The sequence below is a fragment of the Giraffa tippelskirchi genome, chromosome 10, assembly GCF_054371585.1.
Source record: "Giraffa tippelskirchi isolate mGirTip1 chromosome 10, T2T-mGirTip1v1.2.pri, whole genome shotgun sequence".
Classification (NCBI taxonomy): domain Eukaryota; kingdom Metazoa; phylum Chordata; class Mammalia; order Artiodactyla; family Giraffidae; genus Giraffa; species Giraffa tippelskirchi.
The window spans coordinates 109,161,509-109,188,548 of record NC_137284.1 but is presented as its reverse complement, the minus strand read 5'-3'; the positions used below and the strand labels follow the sequence as shown (position 1 = coordinate 109,188,548).

General features: G+C 42.9%; 4 protein-coding genes across 5 annotated transcripts in view; 2 read left to right on the top strand and 2 right to left on the bottom strand.

The window, feature by feature from the left end:
* The window catches only part of NT5C3A (5'-nucleotidase, cytosolic IIIA), a 47,703-nt gene extending 45,727 nt beyond the window's left edge, over positions 1–1,976 (bottom strand). Inside the window, exon 1 of the mRNA XM_081533623.1 lies at positions 1,474–1,976. The gene's annotated coding sequence lies outside the window, so the exon portion shown is untranslated. The remainder of the gene's footprint in view (positions 1–1,473) is intronic.
* On the top strand, positions 1,862–14,047 carry LOC145523393 (uncharacterized). 2 transcript variants are annotated; one of them, XM_081533614.1, is made up of 5 exons: positions 1,862–2,030; positions 2,568–2,715; positions 5,822–7,492; positions 9,351–9,446; positions 10,239–10,399. In XM_081533614.1, exons 2-4 carry the CDS (start codon positions 2,574–2,576, stop codon positions 9,401–9,403), a joined length of 1,866 nt encoding a protein of 621 aa, XP_081389740.1. In that variant the 5' UTR covers positions 1,862–2,030; positions 2,568–2,573; the 3' UTR covers positions 9,404–9,446; positions 10,239–10,399. The 2 variants fall into 2 exon arrangements, with proteins under 2 accessions (XP_081389740.1, XP_081389741.1); XM_081533615.1 differs by lacking the exon at positions 10,239–10,399 and adding an exon at positions 13,796–14,047 and having other exon boundaries at positions 1,911–2,030.
* Positions 13,757–25,335, bottom strand: RP9 (RP9 pre-mRNA splicing factor). The gene is made up of 6 exons (XM_081533616.1): positions 25,141–25,335; positions 21,160–21,190; positions 19,897–20,026; positions 17,555–17,646; positions 15,312–15,373; positions 13,757–14,393 (listed from the first exon to the last, which is right to left on the bottom strand). The coding sequence occupies exons 1-6, from the start codon at positions 25,290–25,292 to the stop codon at positions 14,195–14,197; spliced, it is 666 nt and encodes a 221-aa protein (XP_081389742.1). The 5' UTR covers positions 25,293–25,335; the 3' UTR covers positions 13,757–14,194.
* BBS9 (Bardet-Biedl syndrome 9) overlaps positions 25,137–27,040 on the top strand; it is a 458,699-nt gene continuing 456,795 nt past the window's right edge. Inside the window, exon 1 of the mRNA XM_081533569.1 lies at positions 25,137–25,151. The gene's annotated coding sequence lies outside the window, so the exon portion shown is untranslated. The remainder of the gene's footprint in view (positions 25,152–27,040) is intronic.

Sequence of the window (27,040 nt, the reverse complement as noted above, 5' to 3'; positions counted from 1 at the left end):
ACATAATGTCCTTGAGATTTATTTAAGTTGTTTTGTGCATCAATACTTCATTTTTTCTACTGCTGAATTGTTTTCCATGATATGGATATAACAAGTTTGTTTAACCATTTTACAGTTATACATTGAAGAACATTTGTTTTTTTCCTTGACTGTTGCTTTTTGAAAAACCATGAAAAGGAAACAGCACCAACGACTAACTTTTCTTGGAAACTTAATAAACAGTGCTAGGTTCAAGAGTTTTATTGAACTCAATCTCCAGCTCCCACCCCGTCTCCGCCCCCTGCCCCTGAAAGTTCCCACCCTTCAAGCACAAGTTTGGTTTTTCTGGTGATTAGCTTCCTTCCTTGAGTTATCCAGGGAACCCACCTTAGTCACCTTATTAGCATAAATTCTGCAGTGGTAGAAAGAGGTTTATTATGAATGACAGACGACATCATTTGAGCATGTCCTAACAACAGCACAATTCTTCTGCTGAGATATAAATATCCAGTTGAGAGATTGGACATAGAGATTTGGGTGTGAGCAGTATGCTGGTTATACTGGAAGTCCTGAGAATGTGTGAAAATGCAGAGAGAAAGAGTGGAATAAGATGAAGAAAATCTTAAAACCATAACCTGGAGAATATGAACATTAAAGAGAGAAATTTGGGAGACAGTAAAAGACTTTAAGAAGGGCCAGTAGAGAGGCAACCAGTTAGGCTGGTAGCTGGGAGATGAGGTTTAGTGCTATGAACTGAAAAGTTTCCATGCCATTTAGCAGCAAGTGGTTCATTAGTGTCCTTGGTGAGGGTGGATGAGTGGGCATAATGGTAACAAAATCTGGATTTGCAGTGAGTGAAGGAATAGGAGGTGGAGAAGGCTGAGTGCTTATGATCCTCTATAGAGAAACAGCTGTGAAGGGAGGAAAGGAGAATGATGACTGGGGACAATACAGAGCAATGGGAAGTGGGAGAATAATGTTTCTTTCATGACCCTGAACGCTTATAAGAGAAACTGTTAGTTACCTGCCCAATTAATATCTATTCTCCAATCTTAGTCACAGCAACCCAGTTTCATCCAAGTGGCAATATGTCCAGCTCAAAGACAAGAGCTCACACACATCCTTTCAGTTAGGGGTAACCAACGAGATAGAACCTGAAGCTGCACGTGTTTTCTATTATAACTTTTTATAACTCTGCAATTTCTGGAAAAACACGATTTCTATGCAGTAACGCAGTCATTCCAAACTGTCGATGCTCCCTAGAAGTACTATTCCTGCCTCCTTCACTACTATCCTTTGTCTTTCCTTTCTCTCATGTACAAAGAATACTGTACATGCCAGCTTCCCCTTCTCACTGCCCACCCATCAGCCCAGAGTCGACTGCCCACACCTCCCTGTATCACCACTGCCCCCGATCACTGGGGTCCTCATAGCCGGAGCCCCTTCCCCCGAGATGTTGGTCTCAGCAGCATGAAGCACTCTTGCTCACCCTACCTGTGAGAATCTTCCTCCTCTCAGGTCTGTCCTCCGTGCAAGTTGGCCTCCTTTGTCTCTGCTTCTTCTCGGTAGGCTCCTCTTCCTTAAGTCAGTGGCTTTGGGCCCAAGGAAGGAGACCATGAGCTCAGAGGAGCGGCCGTGACCCCTCCTAACTCAACACACTCAGAGAAGGGGACAGTCGGGGAGACCGAGGGAGGCAGAAGGGCTCTGTCCTCTAGAAAAACCAAGGCCAGGATGACCACACACACAGGAATGTTAGGAAGGGAGGACTGGGGTTCACGCGGGAGTGGGTGGAGATGGCCATTTTCCTCCATTAAGTCTCAGCACCCGCTTCTTCCAGCGCCTTCTGTCTGGGCAGTCTGGCCTGGGAGCTCCGACAGGGCGCATGTGCAGGGGGCGGGGCCTGCAGAAGAGGCTGCACGTGGTGCCCAGTCAAGCATAAAAAGGAGCCACGGCCGCCCGCACTGTAGGGGCTCTTGACACCGAGGTCGGCTTTGTATGGGTTGTGTGCGCCTCTACGGGAATTCCCAGTCGCAGATGTCGAGCTAGAGCAGGTCAGTGTCCCTAGTGGGAACGTGGGTTGTGCAGGGGTGTGGAGGTCGTGGGGACAGACTGGCCTATGGGAAGCAGGGTGTTAGGAGACGGAGCCCGGGGCCTTGAGTCTGGGGCTGGGCAGGGATTCAGTCTGGGGCAGAGGCTAGGGAGCATGGTGGAGAGGCTGCAGACAAGGGTAGTGTATCTGGGCCTAAGCCCCCTTTTCCAGTGCAGCTGCTGGGCGCCTTGGCGTTTGGCGCCGGGCAGTGAGTCCCCCCACAACTCCAAGGCCTCATCTCCCCAAGGTGCTGCTGCCTGGGGAGCCGGACTCACTCAGCACGACGTGGGCCTGGGCCTCTGGGCGCTGCTCTGCTCGTCCTAAGGCATGCAGGGCAGTACCCCATGTCTGCATCCCAGGCAAGTGGGAAGACAAGGTAAGGGATCTGCCACCCAGGATCCCAGTCATGATGGGGGACAAGGATGGTTTTCTACCTTTACAGCACTTTACAGGGTGAGGCACAGCTGTCCTTTCTTAACTATAAACACCTGTTTTTCAGTGGAAAATGAACTCTTCAGGAAACAACGAAAATTTTGAGAGCAGTAACTCCAGACCTTTCTTCTATGTTCACCCCATGGCCCAGCAGCCTCACCTGGGTCCCTGGTACCAGAATCCTGCCTATAATCCACTCTCCATTCCTGGGGCAGGTGAGGAATCTGAATCCCCAAGGAGGTTCAGTGGGATTAGAGACCCTCCCTGTAAATCAAAGCCTGAAGGTTTTCTAACTCCTTTGTCCGTTACTTCCCTTTCCTCACCCTGTGCTCATACTAGGCAGATTGAGGCAGACCATGGGGCAGTGTTTGTGGTTCAGGTTAATAGAAAATATTCAAATTCTATCTATATATCAGTAGTGTGCTGTGTGCTGTGTTTAGTCACTCAGTCGTGTCCAACTCTTTGCAACCCCATGGACTGTAGCCCACCAGGCTCCTCTGTCCACGGGAATTCTCCGGGCAAGAATATTGGAATGGGTTGCCATGCCCTCCTCTAGAGGATCTTCGCAACCCAGTATTCGAATCTAGGTCTCCCGCATTGCAGGCAGATTCTTTACCGTCTGAGCCACCAGGAAAGCCCAAATACTAGAAATGGATTCTCTATTCATTTGACGAAGTTGTTGCTGTCCTTGTTTCCCAAATGAGGGAACCGAGGCTCCCAGTCAGTGACTGCCCCAGGCTCACAGCATAATCCAACCAAAGTCTCATGTTGTGAGACCAGTCTTGTTGGACGAGGTACCTTAGAGCTCCTAGTCCTTGTAATTTTGCTACAGAGTCTAAAGATTCTAAAAGCTATAATGGGGACATCAGAAAAGTATGTTGGAGGAAGGTGACAAGCAAGATATGAAAATATTTGGAAGGTGGACATCTTGGACCTAATAGATAGAGGTCCATTCGGATTGTCAGTTTCTACTTGAGTTTTGGGAAATTGTCTCTTAAGGAATTTGTCCTTTTTTATCTATGTAATAAATATTGTGGAAATAGGGTTCATAATAAGAATTTATCTTTTTATGCCCACGGGATCTGTAGTAATGTACCCTCTTTCATTTCTGATATTAGAAATTTATCTTTTTGTTTTCTACATTCATTCAGTTATGGTCTAAGCAGACATTTTATAATTAGTATACCTTTTAATTTGTAAGTGTGTTTTATGGCCCACAATGTGGTCTATCTTTGTGAATGTTCTATGTGAGTGTGAGAAAAATATTCTGTTGGTTGAGGGGGTCTGTAGAGGTTAGTTATGTCCGATTGGTTGGTGCTGTGGATTTCATTGGTTCTTATTGATTTTTTAATATTGACTGCATCTATCCATGTCTGCTGTAGGTGTGTTCAAGTTTCTGACAATGGATTCATCTATTTTTCCTTGCAGTTCTATGACTTTTGCTTAATGTAGTTTCACTCGCTGTTAAGGGCATACACATTAGGGATTGTTATGTCTCAATGAAGAAATGACTTTTTCTTGTAATGCCCCACTTTATGTCCCTGATTACTTTCCTTTCTCTGAAATCTGTCTGAAATAAATACAGCTTCTCCCACTTTCTTTTCATTATTAGCATTAGCTAATTAGCATGGTATGTCTTTCTCCTTCTATTTGCATTTAATCCCTGTTTTTGTATTTAAACTGAGGTGTTGTTGTTTTTTTTTTTTTTTTGTAGACAGTAGTTTTTGCTTTTTATTATGCCTCGTAGTTTTTTTTGTCAGGCATTTTGTACTGGATAAAAGGAACTGATCTGAATAGGCCCTTAGTAATGGAGTGTTACCTTATAGAGGTAGAGAAGGGATCACAGTTATGTTTGTGAAAGGACTATGATTAGGTCTTAGTCTTTCAGTGTGATTTTGCCTTTGGACAACAAACTACACAAGCTTCCCCCTCCCCCTCCCATTGGGTTGGGAAGGGTGGCTAGAGTGGACTGGAGAAAAGTATTTCCATTCCTGCACATCAGTTAAGCTCTGTTTAGTGTCCTCTGAGGATGAACCTTGTTAAGAACAGTGCTTCTGGTATGTGTGATTCCTTTTCCTCTTTCCTGTGGGAAGCTCAGGAGATTTTTCTCTTAAATTTACTGTGAGAAATTGGTTGAGCTACTGCATGGAAAACTTAAAAAAGTGTGTGGGATGGTTCCCTCATGGATGAGTTTTCTCTGAGGATTTGAACTCAGACTTCTCCATCCTAATCTTGCAGTCTGTCAATAGCAGTTCAGGTTTTCCTACCCCACTGTGAGTTCCCATCGAGTTTTGATCTCGTGGATCTGTGCTCCTGTAAGTTGTGATTATATTCACATGGCTTTCTAGTATTGGTGGTAGCACTTTTGCTAGTAACCATACATTGCTGTGAATGACCTGAGAATTCTTGATTCTTGTTCACCTTTTTCACTTGGGTAGGATTGAATGTCTTCTAAGCCTGTAGAATATCCATAATCACGTAGTCTATCATCTTTTAAATATTAATTGGACATGCAGTATGCAGTGCTGTAGAATTAAAATAGCGGATTTATGTTCTTATAAATAGGCTGGTTTTGAATAAATGTTTCCCTTCTCCATTTTGTCTTTTGTATAATAAGCTGAATTAGAGGTTTCTTTTTGCCATTGGCCAGCATCTCCCCATTTTCCTACCATTCAGCAACCACATGGCAACCACTATTCCACTGTATCTAATACCATCTTTTCCTAGATTTTACATAAAAGTGATCGTATAGTATTTGCCTTTCTCTGTCCAACTGATTTCTCTTGGCAAAATGCCTCAAGTTCCAGCAGTTGCTGAAAATGTTTTAAAATGATTAGCAGAAGAAGGGTGTTTCAGAAAAGGAAAAGAGAAGTTTTCAAAGGTGTCTTGCTGAAGGAATGCGCCTATGGCTAGAGCCTTAGTGGACCATCTGTATCTTGAAGGACTCAATGAGATGATACAGTGAGAAACTAGATAATGAAGTGTTTTATGCCATCCTAGGGAATGTGGTCACTAGCCCTCATATCTGATAGGCCATGATGAGCCATTCAAATACTGTAACTGGAGTGAGGAGCACAGATTATTCTGGAAGCAAAACGGATTACAGACTTGTGAGAAGTGTGGGAGATGGGTTAAGAAAGTTGTTAGGAGTTACTCATGTAAAAACTAGGGGAGGACTTTATGTTCTTTGCTTTGGTAACAGATGAGGTAACAGAAGTCCTATGGTGGGTGTGAGCAGCTGTGGCTGTGCAGTATGTACTGGCTGAATGTTGTGACTGGCAGCAGGAGACAGAATGGCTAACTATCCCCTTCTCTTTCTAGCTTTCTCAAATGGAAGTCTGTATCTTCCAGTGGTGCTCAGTGAGTATCCTGCCTTCCTCGTCCCTCAATCCCCATTGCCCACTACTGTTAACCGAAGATCCATAGTCCCTGTGTTTTATAACACGGCACAGTTCCGACAGTATGGTGGCTATTGGGAAAAAATGAAAACAAAGGACACACAAACAGAAGCTGAACCTCAACAGGCTGAAAACTTGAATGAAAAACAAGACATGCACTCAGAAGGCGACAGCCCTGAGGAAGGAAAGGTGACCAGTATTCCTGCAAGTACATCAAACGAAATGATGCCTTCGTATAATGTGGTTTATGGTAAAGATATGCCACAGAAGGAGGTGCTGCACAATGAGATTTCACAAAGTTTCTGTGCAAGTAGAGGAATGCTTTGTAACTCTTACAAGGGTAGAGGCCGCATGAACTTGGATGAAGAAAAGAGATACGCAGCTCTTTCCCGAAACCCACCACCTCCGAATGGCAGAGATGAGATCCAGAATACCCGGAACTCAAAATTGTACCAGTCTGCTGGAGATATGAACAAGCTTCATCAGGAACGGGCACTCTGTGCCAGCATGGAAGCAGTTAAAGACCTGAGCCCACATTCAGAATCATCTCAGAAGCCCTTTACTGCAGGGGAAAGTATGCCAGAGAACAGTAGCAGGAGCCATGGCTCCCCTGAGACTGTGGGTGAAGAGGTGGAGAGCAACAGCTACCCTGAGATGGCTGTCCTGTCCCCTCCCTGCTTGGCTCAGGTCAGTAAAGTAGATGAGGGCATCCAGTGTGACTTGACTTGGTGGACCGAGGTACAGTCTGGGAATTCCCCTGAGTCTTCACCAGGAAGTGGTAGGAAGGGGGCAGAGCAGATGTCAGTGGGGAGCCAGAACCAGGATGAAGTTGATGAAGTGGAGAACAGTGGCTGCGAGGGGTGCGTTCCCTCCCCTACCTGGTTGGCCCAGGTCAGCAAAGTGGATGAGGGCATCCAGTGCGACATGAGTTGCTCTGAAGCCCAGGTAGAGAAATTCCCCCAGCACATGCCCTCCAGGGGTGAAGAGACAGCATCAGACAGCAAAACCAAGGGATCTTGGAAACAACCAATCACCAATAGGAAATTAAGTGCAGATAAAGAGGAAATGATCATGAACGATGAGACTGGGGAGATGTATAATGAGAACTTGAAAAGGTATGCGAAGATTAAAAAGACTGTGAAAGGCAGGAAGCTGAAAGAGCTGAGCAGCTTCTCAAATGCTAAGACATCCTATCTGTTGAAGAAAAGTGCCATCTTGACCATCGTGCTTCCTGAGGATTCAGAAGACTCTGAGTTGGAAGAGGAAGGTGACATGGATGAGGCAGAATGCCTCCTTGAAGAAGTGAGTCCACAGGGCCCTCTGACATCTTCCAAAGGAAGGTCTTATCACAAGGCTGGAAGGATAATCAGGATGTCACCTGAGAGCTCTGTCCCTTCACGACTTGTGGTCTGGCCCACCAGAAGTAAGTGCAAGTTATTACAAGTTTGTGGTGAATGTGAGTGTGTCCCTGCGGTTTATCGGTGGAAACGACAGGATGGCTGTGAAAGCACTGGTGTCAGGCTCCGAAGCAGACCCACCATGGCCAAGTCGGAGGGACTGCAGTCCAGGAGAGCCTCTCACAGATCACTGGAATGTAAGTGACTAATGGATTCATATACTGTTCGGTTGTTTGTGCTGGTTCCCTACTGGGTCCAGGATACAAAGGCAGCCATAAATCAGTATTTCTCTGTTATGAAAATATGTTTTCACTTAAGATATAGGTGCCCATATTCATGTTCAAAGAGAATCCCAAGTTAGAGTTCCTGCACTCTAGGAAATTTTAGTGTAATGTGAAACAAAGTGCTCTGGTAGAAGATGATAGAGAGCTGGGTGGTGGTGGGCTGAGATAGTCAGGAGGACATGGTTTAGACGGATGGCTGAGAACGGGCAGTCCATGTGAAGGCAGAGGATTTCACACTGATTTAGGTTCTGTGGTTTGGAGACAAAAGAGGGCAAAGTTTGGAGTGGGAATGGAGACAGCAGGGTGAGCTCAGACAGGCAGTCAGGGCAGGATTCTGCTTGAGACCTTCTTGCCAGAATGGAGAATTGTGAGGAACTGGGAAAGAGGCGGGAAATGTGATCAAGTACAAGTGTTTCTCTTCACTTACAAATTTTTATCCTGTAGGCAATAAGTGGCTAATTCAGATTGAGTAGAGAAATGAGACAAATCTGTCTTCAACCAGTAGTATTTTATAGTAGAAATTAGAGTGGAGAGCACCTATATGGATGAAAGCCTTGTATAAAGTCAGTTTTATTCAATAAAAAGTATTGTAATTCAAAAAATCAAAGTGGTGAGGGTCCTAACTCACACGGGAGTAATTAGAGACGGGTGAGAGGACTAACAGTTGAAGTTTAAAAGGTTGGAGTTTGAACATGAGTACCTAAGGGGAAAAATGGTAATCCACGGAAAAGTTATCTTAGGAAGAGAAGTTGTTTTGCTTTGCTGTGTGTGTTGTGGGTGGAAGGAGTGTAAAATGGTGAGATTGAGGGACTGGACTAGCAGCCCATCCACACCTGGTTGAAGCTTGAGTTTGAACCATCCTAGGACTGGTGAGGGCACAGGTGACAGGAGTAGGGACAGGGGGAGGACCCTAAGGACCACTTTGGGAGATGATTACATCTGGGGTGCAAAGAATGAAGCAAAGCAAGTAAGTGAAGAATGGGATGCATAAGGGCCCCAGGGAAGTTTAAATAAATCCCAGGCTTAATCCCCAACTTTAGATTGAAGAAATATTTAAAATCAGGGTATATTGTTAGGTTTTAAACTCTTGGCTATTGTTTTGACTTGATTCATGCTCAGTAATTTGGAGGAAGATTTTTTAAAACGAGGTGCCTTTACAATATGTGCAGGGTTTTCCGGCTTTGATGTTAGTTCTTGCTTATAAAGCGTCAGGAAATGACCTGGGCCACTGTGCTTAGGAACCCCTCATGCGCATCTTGTTCATGATGTGTAACGCTGAAATTAATAGTTAAATTAAAACACCAACTATGGTACCATTGGTCTTCCCAGTCTTATTTGCCTTTGTATTCCCATGTCATGTCATTGCCCATCAGAGTGTGTATGAATCTTTTTTCTGTCTTGGGAAATAGCATTGGTTATAAATTTACTCCTCACTGTGACACAATACTATAGTTTAGTAGTTTTCAGCACTTCCTCCTTTGGCCATATCTGAAAGAAAGTCTCACTGAGTCCTCCTGTGAAGAAGTTAATGGGAACCTCAGTTTACCCCAGGTTACACAGTCAAGATTTTAATTTTCCTAATGAAGGCTCTCTTCTAGACTGTCTGGTTTTTGCCAAATGATCATTTCTACCACCAGGAACAACAGAATGGCATAGAATTTTATCTTGAAAAATAGGTCACTTTCTTGAAAGATGTGTTTTTGAATTGTTTTTTTCTTTTGATTTTGAAGCCTCTTGGATTACTTAATGTATGAATCACTTCTTCCCTCAGGTAACTGTGAGAGAGCTAAAACCAAGGTCCCTTACAAAGTACCAGAGATTTGAGGCAGATGCCATAGAATTTAGGAAATACCCAGCAGCTCTAGAGGTTGGTATTTATCCTGTGTCTAGTTTGTTTTATGATTTGCTTTTTGGACTTTATTTGGGTTTTCCTACTTGATGCTTGGGTCTAGACTCCAAAGCTCATACTGCTTATGGGTGGTATTGGCTTTGGAGTCTAGACCCAAGTGTCAGCATAGCAGTGTTCTAACTGGGTAACAGACATACTTGGTAAGACCCTAGCTTACAAGAAGTTTGGAGCCAAAGTTTTTCATTTGTGTGGAATGTTATGATTATTTAATTTGTAATTTATTTTTATACAGTTTTAAAGATTACTTTCCATTTACAGTTATTACAAAATATTGGCATCCTCATGTTGTACAGTATATCCTTGAGCCCTGTGGAGTGTTGTTTTTATCCTAGTTTTCATGTTTAATTCCTGCTGCTGTTACCAATAGTATATTGTGGATTATATGGGATTCTGTAAATTTCCTGGTGGCTTCACCATTAGTGTTCTAATTTAGAGCTATGTAAATGGAAGCTTAGCATCTCCCTTCAGGGGCCAGTAGCTTGACAAGGCTTCCCTTCACAATGAGTCTTGGCACTGGGTAACCCTTCCTCACCTAAACCCCTAGTCTTGGACCAGTGGATTGATGATCTTTTAAAGGTCATTTCTGCCCTGCAGAGGTCATAAAGGGAAGAATGATAACTAAGCTTAGGCAAAATATTAACACCCTTGGCTTTCCCCTAAAAATGGAAACTAAAGATATTGGTAATGATTCTCTATATCACATCAGTTACCTGACTTAAAGAACTGTATTATTCCATTGTTACTTCTTAGGAAACAAATTGCTGAGCTCCAGCTACAAGAAAAAGTGAAATATTGCAGTATCATGATGGATTAGAACATGAGATCTCTTTCTTAAACTACTATAAGTTATACCAGCAAACAAGAAAATATGACATTGTAAAGTTGTGAATTAAAAGTTGTAAAATAGCAAATAAGTTGGATTTCAAAAGTGTGATTTTTAAGCATTTTCTTCTCCTCTCAAAATGGCCACATCACTCATGACAACACTAGTAGAATTGGGTCACCCATGAATAGTTCTATCTTGTCCTCACCAGGGACCTTGGGATAAAGAGAAAAGGATGGTGGAGTTGAGGATAGAATAAAAAGACTTAAGCATTCCATAAAGAGGCTCTACCCTGGGAATAGAGAAGATGCTGACTCATTGTCTATATAATGTAGGCCAGGCATATAGCAGGTCCGATAGGACACTGATAGACATGTGGAGGGTAGGTGGTCATGCATTCTTTACTTGCATCTAGTGTCTCCTGAAACAAAGGAAGCTTCAGGCATGTAAGACTTCTTTATACTCAGACCCTAGGGGCTAGATGGTCAAGAAGTGGATTCAATCTCCCAATAAATGGTGTAGGTTAAATGTGACTAGGTACCCAAAAGGTTTGTGTGGCTGAAGACTGCCTGGGTTTTTTTGAAGGAAGGTGGCATGGCAGAATTCATGGTGTTCAGGTGTGGGAGGCAGTTGAATTGCCACCAGGAATGTTTGTGGTCACTGTAGGGATACACGGATGGACTGGCCAATGTTCCCTGTGAGCTAAGTTGTTTGAATATATCTTTGCTGTGCTTATAACTTCAATAACCTCAGATATGCAGATGACACCACCCTTATGGCAGAAAGTGAAGAACTAAAGAGCCTCTTGATGAAAGTGAAAGAGGAGAGGGAAAAAGTTGGCTTAAAGCTCAACATTCAGAAAACTAAGATCATGGCATCTGGTCCTATCACTTCATGGCAAATAGATGGGGAAACAGTGGAAACAGTGGCTGACTTTATTTTTGGGGGCTCCAAAATCACTGCAGATGGTGACTGCAGCCATGAAATTAAAAGACTCTTACTCCTTGGAAGAAAAGTTATGACCAACCTAGACAGCATATTAAAAAGCAGAGACATTACTTTGTCAACAAAGGTCTGTCTATTCAAGGCTATGTTTTTTCCAGTAGTCATGTATGGATGTGAGAGTTGGCCTGTGAAGAAAGCTGAGCGCAGAATTGATGCTTTTGAACTGTGGTGTTGGGAGAAGACTCTTGCGAGTCTTCTCAGTTCTCTCAACTCTTCTCTAGTTGCAAGGAGATCCAACCAGTCCATCCTAAAGGAGATCAGTCCTGGGTGGTCACTGGAAGGACTGATGTTGAAGCTGAAACTCCAATACTTTGGCCACCTGATGCAAAGAGCTGACTCATTGGAAAAGACCCTGATGCTGGGAAAGATTGAGGGCAGAAGGAGAAGGGGACAGAGGATGAGATGGTTGGATGGCATTACTGACTCAGTGGACATGGGTTTGGGTAAACTCCGGGAGTTGGTGATGGACAGGGAGTCCTGATGGGCTGCGATTCATGGGGTCGCAAAGAGTCGAACACGACTGAGCGACTGAACTGAACTGAACTCCCTTATACTAACCCAGAACTGCTAGCTGGTGTAATGAGCATGTAAAAAGTGATAGCAGTGAGGGCAATGAGACAAGTAAAAGGTAGTGTTTGCAAAGCTGGTCTTTTATTGGAAGGTCTGTGATGGCCTGATTAACTTCTACTTCAGACCTGCTTGAGTAACATCAGGAAGAGTTCTGGCCTGTATCCCCAAGCCATGGGTGCATAAGGTGATCCTCATGTGTCATCAGTGCACTTTCACAACAAGACAAATACAGTAGCTATCACTCTCCTGGCCATACTCTACATTTCTGAATGGTACTGATTATTGCTGTACTCAATATTCTTATTAAGTAGTATTCTTGCCTGGAGAATCCCCATGGACAGAAGGGCTTGGCTGGCTATAGCCCATGGGGTCGCAAAGAGTCGGACACAGCTGAGTGGCTGAGCACAGCACAGTTGTATGGAGACTGGCATGTAGTGTACACTATTTAATGGACAACTTAGTTTTAACTGAAGATAACCCATTTTGCCCTGTGGTCACTGTGTCCACTGCCATTCCAAGCCCATCAGAACACAACTGAACTACAGAGGTAGCTGGAGATAGGAATCCAGGAGGTAGGAATGCACTGGTGGGAGTAATGAAGGATTGGGTAGGAAGGGTACAGTAAGCTTGGTTGCAGATCCTGATTCCAGCAGCGTCTTACAATTTAACTCATTTCTGACACCGTCTGCCTGGGAATAGCACGGTTTCACATGGCAAGCGCTCAGTTGTGTAGGACTATGCCACACGCCTCCTCCACTTCAGGTACTACTCAAAAGTCAGGTTTTTGCCTGTGCTTCTGCCTTCAACTCCCTGCTTTGGATTCAATTAATTTGATACATTTCTGATTTATTATAAAAGGCTGTAATTCAGGAACGGCCTGATGGAAGAGATGCACAAGGCACAATAGATGGGATGGGAAGCGGCACAGAGCCTCCATACCTTCTGTTTGTGTGGCATTCTCCCAGCACCTCTGTGTGTTCACCAACCCAGATGTTCTCTGAATCCCTCCTTGGGCTTCTATGGAGGCTCCATCACGTAGGCATGATTGATTAAATCACTGGCAATTGGTGACTGATTCAACCTCCAGCCCTTCTAATCTTTCCCCATATGAGGGTGTGGGACTGCAAGTTCCAGTTCTATTGTTTGGTTTTCCTGGCAACCAGCCTCTCCCCACATCCTTAGCTGCCTTCCAAAAGTCATCTCATGAACATAAACCCAGATGTTGTGGAAAGGAGTTAGTTATGAATAAACAAGATGCTCATTTCACTTTTCTGGCTCGGTCATGAATGGAGGACAAGAGACCAAACACAACAAAAACATGCTCCCATTGCTCTTATCACACATGATATTCCAAGGGTTTGGGGAGCTGTGTCCAGAAACTGGACAATGACCAAATATATCTGAGAAATATATTCTGATCATGTGAGTGATCAAATATATATTATAAATCACAATACTGAAGAATGACAAACATGAAACAACTGAATTGCGATAGAGGAATGGTTACTTGACTGTAGTACCTTCAAACCAAGGAATTGTGTGGCCATTTAGAGCTTGTGGTATGTGTCGTATGAAGACACTGTACCTATGATGCCACAACGTGGATATATTTGCTATTAAAATCATTATACTGTTAAAACATAACATGGAGATGAATGTGTATAGTATTTATACTTAAAGCCCTATGCTTGCTTGTGATGTAGGCAGTATTCCTGGAAGACTTCACAAGAAACTGGTAAAACTGGTAGCCACTGGGAAAGGGAACTGGGAAGCTGGAGGAGGAAGGAAATAGAAGTTTCATAATTAAACCTTAGGTACCTTTTAAATTTGGAGCATGTGCATGCATTAAGAGATAAAAAAAGTAAATGCATTTAAAAAATAAATAGTGAGCTTTTATTATCCTCAGCAGCAGAGGGAAAGCAAGCCTGAGCTCTACGGGCACAAGTAGCTCCACCCTGGAGGCAGAACCTGCCGCAGCACCTGGAGGAGCTCCTCAGAGACTCCCTTCATCTGGCCGCCCTGCCCGAGGCGCTTCTAAGGAGTTGGGACCCACAGGGATCAGCAGGGAGGAGCACCAGGGGAGAAGCTCTCCAGCCTGAAGTCAGGCGTGTCCAGAGCTAGCACCTGGCAACACACAACTCACATCCTCCCTGGAAGGCAGGTGAGAACCCTGGGACACCACACCCTCTACCTCTGGGCATCTCTCTCTCCAGTTCCTCTCCGACTCCGCCTTCCTCCACGGGTCCTCTCATCTTTGGCCACAGTGTTTGGTTTTTGAGAAGAGAATGTTGAACAAGCCAGGCTCTCGTCATTCTGAGTCCGAACTCTCGTTTGACTTGGAAGACTTATGCTTTCGTTTTTTCTTCTTTTTCTTTTCTTTCTTCTTCTTCTTATGCTTTTCTTTCTTCTTCTTTTTCTTGTGTTTCTCTTTATCTTCTGAGGAACTGGAGCTGCTCCCATCGTCATCTGACGTTGAATCCTCCAGTAACTGTTTTAACTGTTGTATCCTAAACACATAAGATTGACCAAAGAACCATATTCAACTTAACTTGAAAAAATTTTTTAGCTAAAAATATAAGAACAGTAATGAGGGTGAAAAATATCACAAATTAATCACCTCATTAAAGATAGCATTTATTTTTATATCTCTTCGCCATTCTTGTCTACATCCATGCCTGTTTTACATGACTTGTAACCAGTGTACAAGCCATTTTGTATTCCTTCCATTGTCCTAAGTATTTGGCATGTTTCCATAGTCCTTACTTTTATAATTTCTAACAGATGCATACTTTCCTAAATCATTCTCCCACTGCTCAAGTCCATGCTAGGTAATCTACCTCCTCAACAATTATAATTCAGCACAAGGAATTATATTCAATATTCTGTAATAATCTGTAAGGGAAGAGAATCTGAAGAATATATGAGTGTGTATATATTTATATATTGATATATTTCTGAATTGCTGTGCTGTACTAACACGATGCTGCAAATCAACTATACTTGACTAAAAAAAAATCCAAACGATTATAATTCAATACCACCAATTTGAAAACAAAACAATATTTAAAAAACACAACAAAAAAGTTCCTCTTGTTTTTTCACCCTGTCTAGGAATTAAAAAAAAAAGCTCAGATCTTTAAAGACACTAGAGAAGATAAATGGTGGTTGCCAATACCAACTATCAGTGACACAAGCGAGTCAAGGCTAGGTCAAGCACAATGCTTTAAGTTAATCCAAGGAGAACAGACTGGCCTAATCATTCTCTACACATTGGCTTTTTTCTGTGACTACTCCAGTCTTCCAAATATTTCACAATTTACTAAACCACTCCTCTAATAGTGGGATTTTTAAATTTTAAATTTATAAAGTTTCTAGCTTTAATTTCAAAATTTAAGAGGTTATTGTTATCATCAGGACAATCTCACCTTATATCCTTTTCATGTCTTTTATTCTCACGAATGATGTCATACATGGGATCTTCATGTGCCTTGAAGGTTAGAGAAGGTTACGGTTAGGTTTGGCTTCATAGACTGTTAAAATTAAATCCCTCTTTCATGGAAACAGTTTTTTCCTCCTGTTTGGTGGTAATTTTATATTCACCATGTTCTAATCCTTCTTAAGGGTTGCCATCATTTCAAACTCCTAGAGGCTATAAAAATTTTTTTCCAGTTATACAAATACAGGGTATAATTTACATAGCCTTCATAAGGAGATAAACCATGGCAAAATCATTATTAAGTACTATTCAAGGTTAGAAATGTTGAGATTAATTCTATTTGTTCTATATGGAAAGATGATCAAGTGATACTATTAAGTAAACAAGTGAGTTGGAAATGATACATGATTCATTTATAGGTGCACAAAAACATAGGTGCCTATGACCAAAGAGAAATCTAGAGGTATACTCATCAAACTACTTACTACAAATTCCCTCTGAGGAGAGAGGCAAGATTGGACTTGAAAAATCAATTGTGAAAAACCTTTCTGTAATGTTTCCATTCTTTTAAAATAAGATGAATTTATTCTTATATTTGTATAATTTTAAACTAAATTACTTAAAAATATGAATACACATAAAATTTCATGGCATGTGAACTATCTTTAAAAATATTATAACATTTTTTACATATCAAAGAAAACATAAAGTTAAAAATATCTGATATCTTACCACCTAGGGATATCCACTGTTAATATTTTAGTGTGCTTCTAGTCATTATTCATATTTCCAAAAAATAGCATCATGTTATGTATATCAATACAACTCTATTCTTTTTCCCTTATGTTTTCATGAATATCTTCCTATGACATTACATATTCTTTTAAAACATAATTCTTTTTTTAAAAAAATAATATTCATTTATTTGGCTGCGCTGGATCTTAGTTGTGGCACTTGGAGTCGTTGTTGCAGCGTGTGGGCTTCTCTCTGGTTATGGTGCACAGGCTCCAGAGTGCGTGGTCTCTGTAGTTGTGGTATGGGCTTGAGTGCTGCGCAGCAGGTGGGATCTTAGTTCCCTGACCAGGGATTGAACCCATATCCCCTGCGTAGTAAGGCGGATTCTGAATCACTGTAGTTAACACCAGGTACTGTGGCTTAATCACTGGATTACCAGGGAAGTTCTTAAAATGTAATTCTTAAAAGCTATATGATTTATATGTTGCGGTAAATTATGTTGCATATTGGACACCACAGTTGTTTCCTATTTTTCTTTGATTTCTATTTTTTAATCATATAAGTAATTATGCAAGTTATTCTTCTAATTATTTGTGTATACTGATGTTCTGTTTTATCCTTAGATCAATTTTGATTTTGAATTTTTAAAAATATGAATATATTTAAGTTTTTGAAATTTATCATCAAATTATCTGTTAAAGGTACTGTAAAAGCTGACATTCTGGGTAGGAGTGATTTATTCAGAATATTTTCTATAAATTAGTAAAATGAAAACCCAATATTTTAAATATCTTAAAATCCTTGTAGAATGTTTATATACCCCAGTTTGATATGCTGATAATCCCAAGTATATCCAGCAATAGCATAGTTAAATTGACCAAAATAGTTACTGAATGGTGAATTAACACCTGGGAGGTGACTTTGTTAAGATAAAGTGACAAGGGACTTCCGTGGTGGCCCAGTGGTTAAGACTCTTGAGTTTTCAGTGCAGGGGAGATGGGTTTGACCCCTGGTTGGGAAGCTCAGATTCTACATGTCACATGGCTCAGCCAAAAAAAAAAAAAAAAGTGATGAAATGATAGATTGACTTTATTGTCATCCAAAGAGAGTATATCATTTATACATACTTCCAGTTTATGATGCAAAAATATGTAGTCTTTAGACAAAGGCTGAGAAACTAGAACCCTATTTTATTTATGAAATATGATTTTTTACATAAGTACAAAAAGACTGACTGAATTGATAAAAATGCCTCTTTGGAAAAGGCAGTGTTTCCAAGGTATAGCAAATATCATTTTAACAAGCATCTTTTTTTTGTTAATAACTAATCTGTCACACAAATTTGATTTAATAGAGATGCAGTTAACACCAGATATTTTGGCTTAAAGGCTTTGGGAATGTATTTTGTGTGAACCTCCAGTTCACTGGCGACTGCCTGATTCACTGACATTCATCATATCCAGTAAATGTAAATTGACACTCTGGGGTTTTACTTACTACTCTGAACTGTTCTAACTTTTGGTTGCCTTTGATAAAGAAAGGGCATTCTTTGTCGCCCGTTCGGTGACCATACCGTTTACAGCGCCAACCTAAAATAAAGACAAAGGGATATATTTCTTTAAGATAATATATCTTTACTTAATCAAGATAAAGTATCAGTAGATCATATTAAAGATATTCTTCATTAGATTCCAATTTTAAAAGCAAATATAATTAATGAAAAGAGAGACACTAACTACTTCCTCAAGTATCCTTTAACTGCAGAGTTTTAGAAGTGAACCAAGCAATTCCATGCAAAAAACAAAGTGCGATTTTTTTTTTTAAACTGTGCTATAAGTTGAATTGTGTCATCCCTTTGCTTTCCCACTGTATTGAAAGTCCTAACCACTAGTACCTCAGAATGACCATACTGGAAGACAGGATTTTTAGAGGCCTAGAATACATCCTTTCCGCACTAGCCCTTAGAAGGACACCTTGACCTTGGATCTTTAGCCTCCAGAACTGTGAGACAAGAAACTTCTTGTTTAAGTCATGCAGTCTGTGGGACTTTGTTACAGCAGAACTAGTAAACTACACAGGCATTCAGCAACTCCAACTAAGGAGGTCAGGAAGCAGGAAGAGGAATTATGGGTAGGATTAGCCAATTTTGCTCCATGCTGGTAGCTAATGAAAATATGTAGCGACAGGGAAATAATATTTTCTTCTTCACATTTCAATTTGAGAGTTGGTAGTAGGAAACCACTGGGAAAAAAATGAAGTTTAGGGATCCTCTGACCTGCCCCACCTGCATCTCCCCACTATTTTGAGTTAGTTCCACCTGGGGAAGAAGAAATGCATTCAATACAAATGCAGACCCCTTCAAACAAATGTCTGTCTTTATAACAAAAGGAGAAATTTTAAATGCCATACATTGATGTGCGGTATCAAGAAGGATCCGTATGATCTGTGATCAAAAGCTCTATTAAAGGAGAGGCGATGCTTGTAACTCAAAGTGTGGTCAGTGGACCAGCAAGACTGGCATCACCTGGGAGCTTGTCAGAAATAGAGAGTATCAGGCCCACCCCAAGTTTGAGAAGCTCTGCTTTAGATAACACTAGGATCATGGAAATCAATGAAAAGGGTTATGTGTGCATGTATTTTTCCATCTGGGATGGATATAAGTTTTGTGAAGTCTGAAGCTTACATAAATTAAGGAGAAGAAGGGCTCTTTTGGGAGGGTGGGGAATCCTGACTTGGCAAATTTTACAGAAAGACAGGACCACTGTTGGGACTCTAAAGGCCTTTCGAAGGTGCAAGGAAGGGGTCCTAAAGCTTAAGCTTCATTAACTTCATGTAAAACTGGTTCTGGTCCAGACGAAACATTTTTAATTTGCATGTCAATGCAAAGAACAATAAAATGCAAAGTGAAGCACAACTAACTACCCCATTAAAGAGAGGAGTGATTTTTAAACTTAATTTTTTAAAAAGGAAATATAATCAGTTTAATAAGTGATTCAACTCTGAAAATAATAAACACAATGGATTTATTTAATTAAATCTATGATATAACTATTATTGGGGAAATGAGATAGGTAGGGCATGTGTATGAGATGGGATGGAGGAAGAAAAAAGGAGCTGAATTCTGGTCTCTTATAGTAAGAAATGAGCAGATAATAAGGAAATTGGAAAAATCAAGGGTCAGGAATGTAATCCTGTTATCTAGATACACGGAGATAAACTTAAAAATAACCTTTTTAAAAGAGGTTGAGGTGAGGGGAATGCAGGAAAGGGATAAGAACTGCTATTTTAATTGTGTGCATGAAGGATCTCTGTACAAACAAATATCTTTAAAAGCAGCAGTACCCCTTCTTCAAATGCCATCTTATACTGGTATGGTGGATGGTATGCACATGGCTCCACCTGGTCCAGACCCACCCTGTGTGGCCCACAGCTCCTCTCAGGTCACCTGGATAAACCTTAACACCACTAACGAGGACAGGCTGAGGTTGGACCCAAGGAACCACCCCCCAATGCATCCTTCGTCCCCCATGGCATTTCTACATGGAATATCCTTTCTGTTACAGGAATATTACTGAAGCATAGACTCTGTAAGCAGCTACAGTCCTGTGGAAAACCAATGCCCTTGCAGCCAGAAGCCCTGGAGTCAAGGCACTGCTCTGCCTCTTACCCCAGACACTGACTAACACATGGAAGGTGGCTTCCTCATCTATCGCCTAGAGATCATGCCCTGACTTCAACAGCGTGGTGTGAGAATGAATTAAAGGAGGGAACTCATTTGTAAACAGTGATCTATAACTTGCGTGAATTGAGGGTGTTACTTGAAACCCTTCCACACTCACACTGCATGACTTTGACTTCTTTCCCCAGTGGCATCCAAAGTCCTTTGGTTGGTGCGTGGGCCAGAAATTCCCTGGCATGTTCATTGCCTGGGACATCTGGTATACAGTCTTCTGGCTTAGTCTCATCTTCCTGAAAAAGGAAACAGTGTGTAAGCTCTATGGCAAAAAAAGCACGGGAGCTCTCTCCCACCTGCTTGAGAGCACAGCACTGCCTGGCTTCCTCATGGGCTGGAGATCCCTATGTCATTATGTTATCTTCTGAAAAGCTAGAAAGACAAATTATAACTGACAGAAAGAAAATGGAAATAACTATTCCAGAAGAGCCAGCTGTACCACAAAAATAAAGTAGCTGTTCTTGAGAAAAGTTACTAGTGTTTACACAGGGATGATCTGTGAGCTCCAAATTCTAATTCTAGATCACAAAAATTAGATTCTAAGATCACAAAAAATTTTCTGCTAACTTAGAAGCTTTGTGGAATGAAGCAGAAGATAGAATTAAACAAATAAGGTTTCCTGGAACAATAAAAACAATGTGTCAGAGTAAAATAGATTATTAGACCTTGAAGGCCACTGTCATGTTTTATAATCTCATACATACTGTATTTGTGAGATGCATTTTCACCACCAAATAACTGCACTGTATAATTAAGGTGCTGTATTCTACCTTATGATTTTTTCAAGTTTTCAGGAATATTAAATTTATAATGGAAGAACGTTTCCTAAAAAAATTTTTTTTAAAGTTAAAAGCTACCAAACAGGAAAGGTTACTTTGGCTTTAAGTCCTCTAAGTCTCCCTCCCAGAGAAACACACTGACATTGTGGCTGGGGTGCTGGAGGAGGGACTCTGCACCAGGCGGGGCTGGACTGGATGAGATTCACATGTCCTCAGAGTCCACTGTTCTCTGAACTGATGACAGTCAGGAAAGCAGCAGTGGAGCGTCAGAGAAGGAACATGGGGCAGCAGAGCTTTGAGAAGATGCAGTCACAAGGGAGACAGAAAGAAAGGGAGCGAGTGCTGAGGACACCCCGGGGGCCTGCAGTGGTGTCTTAGGGCAGCCACAAGGCAGATTAAACTTCTGCAAAGGCACAGACTATGACAACGCCCAAAGTGCACCAACTGACTGCCATCTGCAGAGAAGAGACGGAACTACCATAAAGGAGGTTCAAACTTTAAGCAGCTGTTTTTCCTAACAAGTAACTGAGTCTGAGCACTGAGTCAAATCTGTCTCAGAGAAAAACCAAAAATACAAACTTCACACTGACCTTGATAAACCCAGGAGGAGGTTTTTCATAACTAGAAGGAAAAAAAAAAAACACTGGTCATCAACCATGTTCATAGGAACATAACACATTTCAATCACCAAAAAGCAACTACAGGCCAAAATAAAAAAGGTTATTTTTAGTAAAAACTAAAACTATACTATAACTTTTAAAAATAGTTAATAAAATATGCCTAGCAGTCAGAGATGTTATATTAATATGAATAAACTGATGCTGTATCACATCCTGCTGGGATGCAGCACTTAAATTGACCAAATAATAAGTAACTTGGTGTCTTAGGACAATGATTTTATATTTAGAGGAAGGGAAATCAAGAGACCACAGGGAAAATGTGAGGGAAGAAGAGACTTGAGCTAATTATGGTTCCAATCTGTCATTATACATTATACTTGTGGGTGATTACCTACCATAACTTCCAACTTCCATAACACTGTGAGGCTCGTGGGGGTGGCGGTGTGAGTGCTCTAAGAAGGATGGAGACTACACAATGGGGAGGGAGCAAAGCCAGCGGGAAGGGTCTGCTATAGTGGAAGGAGGTGGGGGTGATCCATCCCAGAGGCTCCCTCTCGCACCCCTCGCCCCGGTTCTGGATTCAAGATCCTTTCCACTGGCCTGTGGTATTTGCAGAGCACACTGCCACTTGCTCCTCAGCTCTCTGCCTGCCCTTTATGTCCCTACTGACCCCTCCAGACTGAAGGATGTCGGGCGATCGGTGGCACTCAACTACTGCTAGAGAAGCAGATGACTGTGTGCAAATGTACTTTCCCTTCCACCAACACAGCTCTCAGACCCCAGGGTCCTGAGAACGCAAATCATCCTGACTCATTTCCACTTTTCATTATTTTGCTGGAACTTGGGGAAAAGGCTTCTGGTGCCAAATCTACAAAGCAGCACCCACCGCTCCTGTTCATTAAAAAAAACAACAACTAATTTTAAAAATTGAAATGGAATTAACATATAACACTGTATTACTTTCAGGTGTAATTATGCTCAGTTTCAAGCACTGACACATTCTAGGCTACGCAATGCAGAGCGTGGGTGTCTGGCTTTTAAAGGTGACTGCCTAATGGATATAACCCCCTTCTTAAAAAAGAATGTAGTTGGAAAAAGAGGCAGGATAACTGAACAGCTCAGGTCTTTTCAATGCCTCTCTAATGGAATTTTACTGAGAGAGGGCATCGAGGTGCTATGACTGGTTTAAAATGTTATCTTGACTCCAACAACTTGGAAATTGGGGAGTTCCAAAGTTGCTGCACACAGAAGGTGAATTCAGAGATGATTAATTTTCTGAATTTTATACACTGAAAACGTCATCAGGAAAACATTATAAATTCTAAAATGGCTAGTCACTTATCTAATAGTCAAATAGATACGGATTATCCCAAAACTAGGCCAAAATAGTTTAAGTTAAAACAAGAAAGCAGTAGCGTACAGGACAGAGTGTTTGGTATGGTTCTATTTGTGTATGGGAAAAGGGAGATTATACATATATATAAGATATCACCTGAGGGAGGGAGCTTTTTTTTCACTTACATTTATTTACATGCAAATACACTGCCTCAAACAATGTTTTTTTAATTACAAAAGAAAAATGAAATTAGCATCACCTTCCTCACACCTATGTTGGTATAAGGCCAGGCTAATAAAGTTCTGAGAGAGAAACCAAAGGACTTAGGGGCAAAAAAAAGGCCACTAATAGGCCGTTAGCTCATTTCTGTTATAGAGGTACATAGAAAGCATTTTTGTTTTAAAAATTTCAATGTCATTTGTTTGTTTCAGGAATCATATCCTCACTCCTGCTCTAACCAACTTGCTATTTCCTCCAACCAAAGAAAAGAACAGCTTTGTTAGGAGAAACTAAACTTTTAGGTGATACTGAAAGTTCAATTTAGAAACTTACTCCCTGCAGAAGTAACCACTCAACAATTACCGCCAGGCACGGTGCTCAGTACCAGAAGGGAGAACAGAGGGGAGAAGGGTACTCCTAAAGAAATCTAGAAAAGCCATAAAAGTAGAAACTGCTCTTAGAAACCTCCATATAACTCTGGACAAAGGTCCTTCGTAGCTTGGGACCCCCAAAATGGAGTGGCCCAGTTCAAATCTAAACCTAAGTCAGCTTGCCCTAATGGGAAATGCCTTGCTGTCAAGGAAACCTAGTGTATACCAATGACAATCCTTCAGTGCAGGGCTACGTAGCTTAGCTTAGCTTATCCTAGATGAGAAGACGTGCAAGCTTTGTAAAGAAATCCCTGGCTCCCTAGCCAATCGTGCCCTATTTTTAAGTTGCCTCTCGAATCACCCTGTAAAACTTGCTCCTGTCCAAAATAACTGGGAAGAGTGTTCCACTGCAGATGAAACACTGTACTTCCTCAATCTGTGGATTGTTTTCCCTTGAACAAAGGACATCAAACTGTTTGCAAAGTGTGGCAGTTTTGTCTTTTGACACTCTTTAGGACTGTCCTGACAAAAGAGATGTTTTAGTTTTTGAAGTAGAAAACCCTAAAGACATAGCATTAATGTTACTAATGAATGGCTGCTGATGGACTGTATCACCTGCCCAATTTTTACACATTTCTATTATTTTTCCATTATGGGCTTCCCTGGTGGCTCAGATGGCCTGTAATGCAGGAGACCTGAGTTCGATCCCTGGGTTGGAAAGATCCCCTGGAGAAGGGAACGGCTACCCACTCCAGTGTTCTGGCCTGGAGAATTCCATGAACAGTCCATGGGATCGCAAAGAGTTGGACACGACTGAGCGAATTTCACTCTCACTCTCTCCATTATTCTTACTAAAAGAGGCCAGGCCCGTGACATGCCACAGCTTTCCACTGGAAAATATTTCAGCAATTTGCTTTGGAGATACCATATCTAAAAAGCTTTGTACCATACCTAAAAGGCTAATTCTGTTTATACCCAGTTGTTCAAATGAAGTGACATTCAGCTTAAGAGCCACAGGAGGCCAGGCCCCAAGAAAGTATGCATCTTGTGTCAAAGCTCCCAAAGGTTAGTAATGAAGGATTAACCCTTTGAGGGCCTTTTCTTACATCATTGTCTCAGCAATCATGAGAAGGTAGGCAGTGAGAAGTGCCTGAAACAAATAAGTCAAATAACTCATTGAACATCAAACTCAGAATCTAAGTTTGACCTCTAAAGCTGATTATAGAAGGGAAAAAAAAGAAGGGAATAGAAAAGGTCATTAATCCAACTTTCCACCTTATATTTAAATCTCCTTTACAACCCACCCTTCTCTCAGTGGTCATCTGGACTCTCCTCCAACCCTCGGGAGCTGCCCTCTAAGTCAGGCCACGCTGACTCAGGTCCTAATTCTTTTTGAGCTGGAACTGGCCTCTGAGTAGCTTTCATCCTTAACCCTGGTGAAAAATTCCTAAGGACCAGAGAGAACAAGTCTACTTTCTCTTCTACGTGACACCTCCTCCCGAGTAGTTAGGAGCCAGGCCCCTCACCCCACTTTACTTCTCTTCGTCACCGCACGAACATTACGGGACTGGGCTTTCTCTTCCCTTATTAACAGCAGATGAAAAGGATGGGGATTTTAACCCGTTCACAGTGCGCCCCCTGACCTGAGAGCGGGAAGGACCAGGGCGCTCAGTCGCACTTCTGGGTTCAGTCCCCGAGCCCTGACCGAGCACCGCCGCCGCACGAGGACTAAAACCGCCGCTTCCTGCGGGGGAAGCGCCCGCCGCCGCCGCTCGCTCGGGTCCCGGACGAGGCTCGGGGGAGGAGCCTCCCTCCCTCCCGCCAGCCGCTGGGAGTCTGGGGTCCCGCCGCCCGGGATCAAAACCGTCTCTCGGCTCGCCGGGGTCCGAGGGGCTCACCGGCCCACCCCCAGGTGTCCGAGGATCCCGTCTAAAGCGCCGACCCCGAGCGGACCCCGCCGCGCGACCCGGGCCCCGACCCATTCCTAGCATTAGTCGGAGACGGAAACGGGCGTGACGGACTCACAAGGACTCCAGGTGCTTGAGCTGCTGCAGCTGCTGTGCATCCTGCCGCCGCCGCTTCAGCTCCCGGCGCCGCTGCAGCTCCTGCTCCGGGGGCTCCCGGGGCCGCCGCGCGCCCCCGGCCCCCGCATCGTCGCGCCCGGGCCGGGACGACATCGCAGCCCCGCGCGGCGCGGCTGACGCTGCCCGGCCGCGCGGCGAAGACGGTACTTCCTCTGCGCCGCGCTGTCCTGGCCCAGCAGCGCCCCCTCCCGCTGCGGCTCCGCGTCCCGCCGGGCCGGGCCGGGCTGGGTGCCCTCTCCGCTGCCGGCTGCACCCTGCACCGCGGAATGGCCGGCGCGGCCTCGAGTCGTTGATCGGAGGCCTGTCTTCAGGTTGGCTGGTGCCGAGGCCAGAGCTCGCCCCCTGGCGGCGGCCAGGAGTCGCGGCACTTAGGACGCCGTGTGGAGTTGGGCCGGTTTTGCGAGTGGCTGGGCCCCTCTCGGAGTCGGGCAACTTCCTCGCCATCTCCAACCCGGGAGGCCAGGAAACCATTTCGTATCCCCCAGTCGCTAGGCACACAGGAGCTGCTCGTTACCCGTTAGTAGGATGCACTCAGTTTTTGAAGAAAGCGAGGCTTACGTAGAAATTTTCCAGTTTTCCAAAACTTGTGAGCCATGCGATGTATCAGTTAAGTTCAGTTGCTCAGTCGTGTCCGGCTCTCTGCCACCCCATGGACTGCAGCACGCCAGGCTTCTCTGTCCTTCACCAACTCCTGGAGCTTGCTCAAATTCATGTCCATCCAGTCGGTGATGCCATCCAACCATCTCATCCTCTGTCGTCCCCTTCTCCTCCTGCCTTCCATCTTTCCCAGCATCAGGGTCTTTTTCAATGAGTCAATTCTTTGCATCAGGTGGCTGAACTATTGGAGTTTCAGCTTCAGCATCAGTCCTTCCAGTGAATATTCAAGCCTGATTTCCTTTAGGATGGACTGGTGGGATCTCTTTGCAGTCTAAGGGACTCTCAAGAGTCTTCTCCAACACCACAGTTCAAAAGCATCAATTCTTCCGCGCTCAGCCTTGTTCATGGTCCAACACGCACATCCATACATGACTACTGGAAAAACCATAGCCTTGACTAGACGGACCTTTGTTGGCAAAGTAATGTCTCTGCTTTGTAATATGTTGTTTAGGTTGGTCATAGCTTTTCTTCCAAGGAGTAAGCGTCTTTTAATTTCATGGCTGCAGTCACCATCTGCAATGATTCTGGAGCCCCCCAAAATAAAGTCAGCCACTGTTTCCACTGTTTCCCCATCTATTTGCCATGAAGTGATAGGAGCAGATGTCACGATCTTAGTTTTCTGAATGTTGAGCTTTAAGCCACCTTTTTCACTCTCCTCTTTCACTTTCATCAAGAGGCTCTTTAGTTCTTCTTCACTTTCTGCCATAAGAGTGGTGTCATCTGCATATCTGAGGTTATTGATATTTCTCCCAGCAATCTTGATTCCAGCTTGTGTAGTCTGGCATTTCTCATGATATACTCTGCATATAAGTTAAATAAGCAGGGTGACACTATACAGCCTTGATGTACTCCTTTCCCAATTTGGAACCAGTCTGTTGTTCCATGGCCAGTTCTAACTGTTGCTTCTTGACCAGCATACAGATTTTTCAGGAGGCAGGTAAGGTGGTATGGTATTCCCATCTCTCTAAGAATTTCCCATAGTCTGTTGTGATCCACACAGTCAAAGGCTTTGGTGTAGTCAATAAAGCAGAATTAGATGTTTTTCTGGAACTCTCTTGCTTTTTCGATGATCCATGGGACGTATGGTCGGTGTAATATATTGAATTTAGATAAGATTTGGGTTCTGGAAATGAAAAGCCAGTATATACTGTGCATCTTTATGTGGTCATTGAACAAAGCTCTTA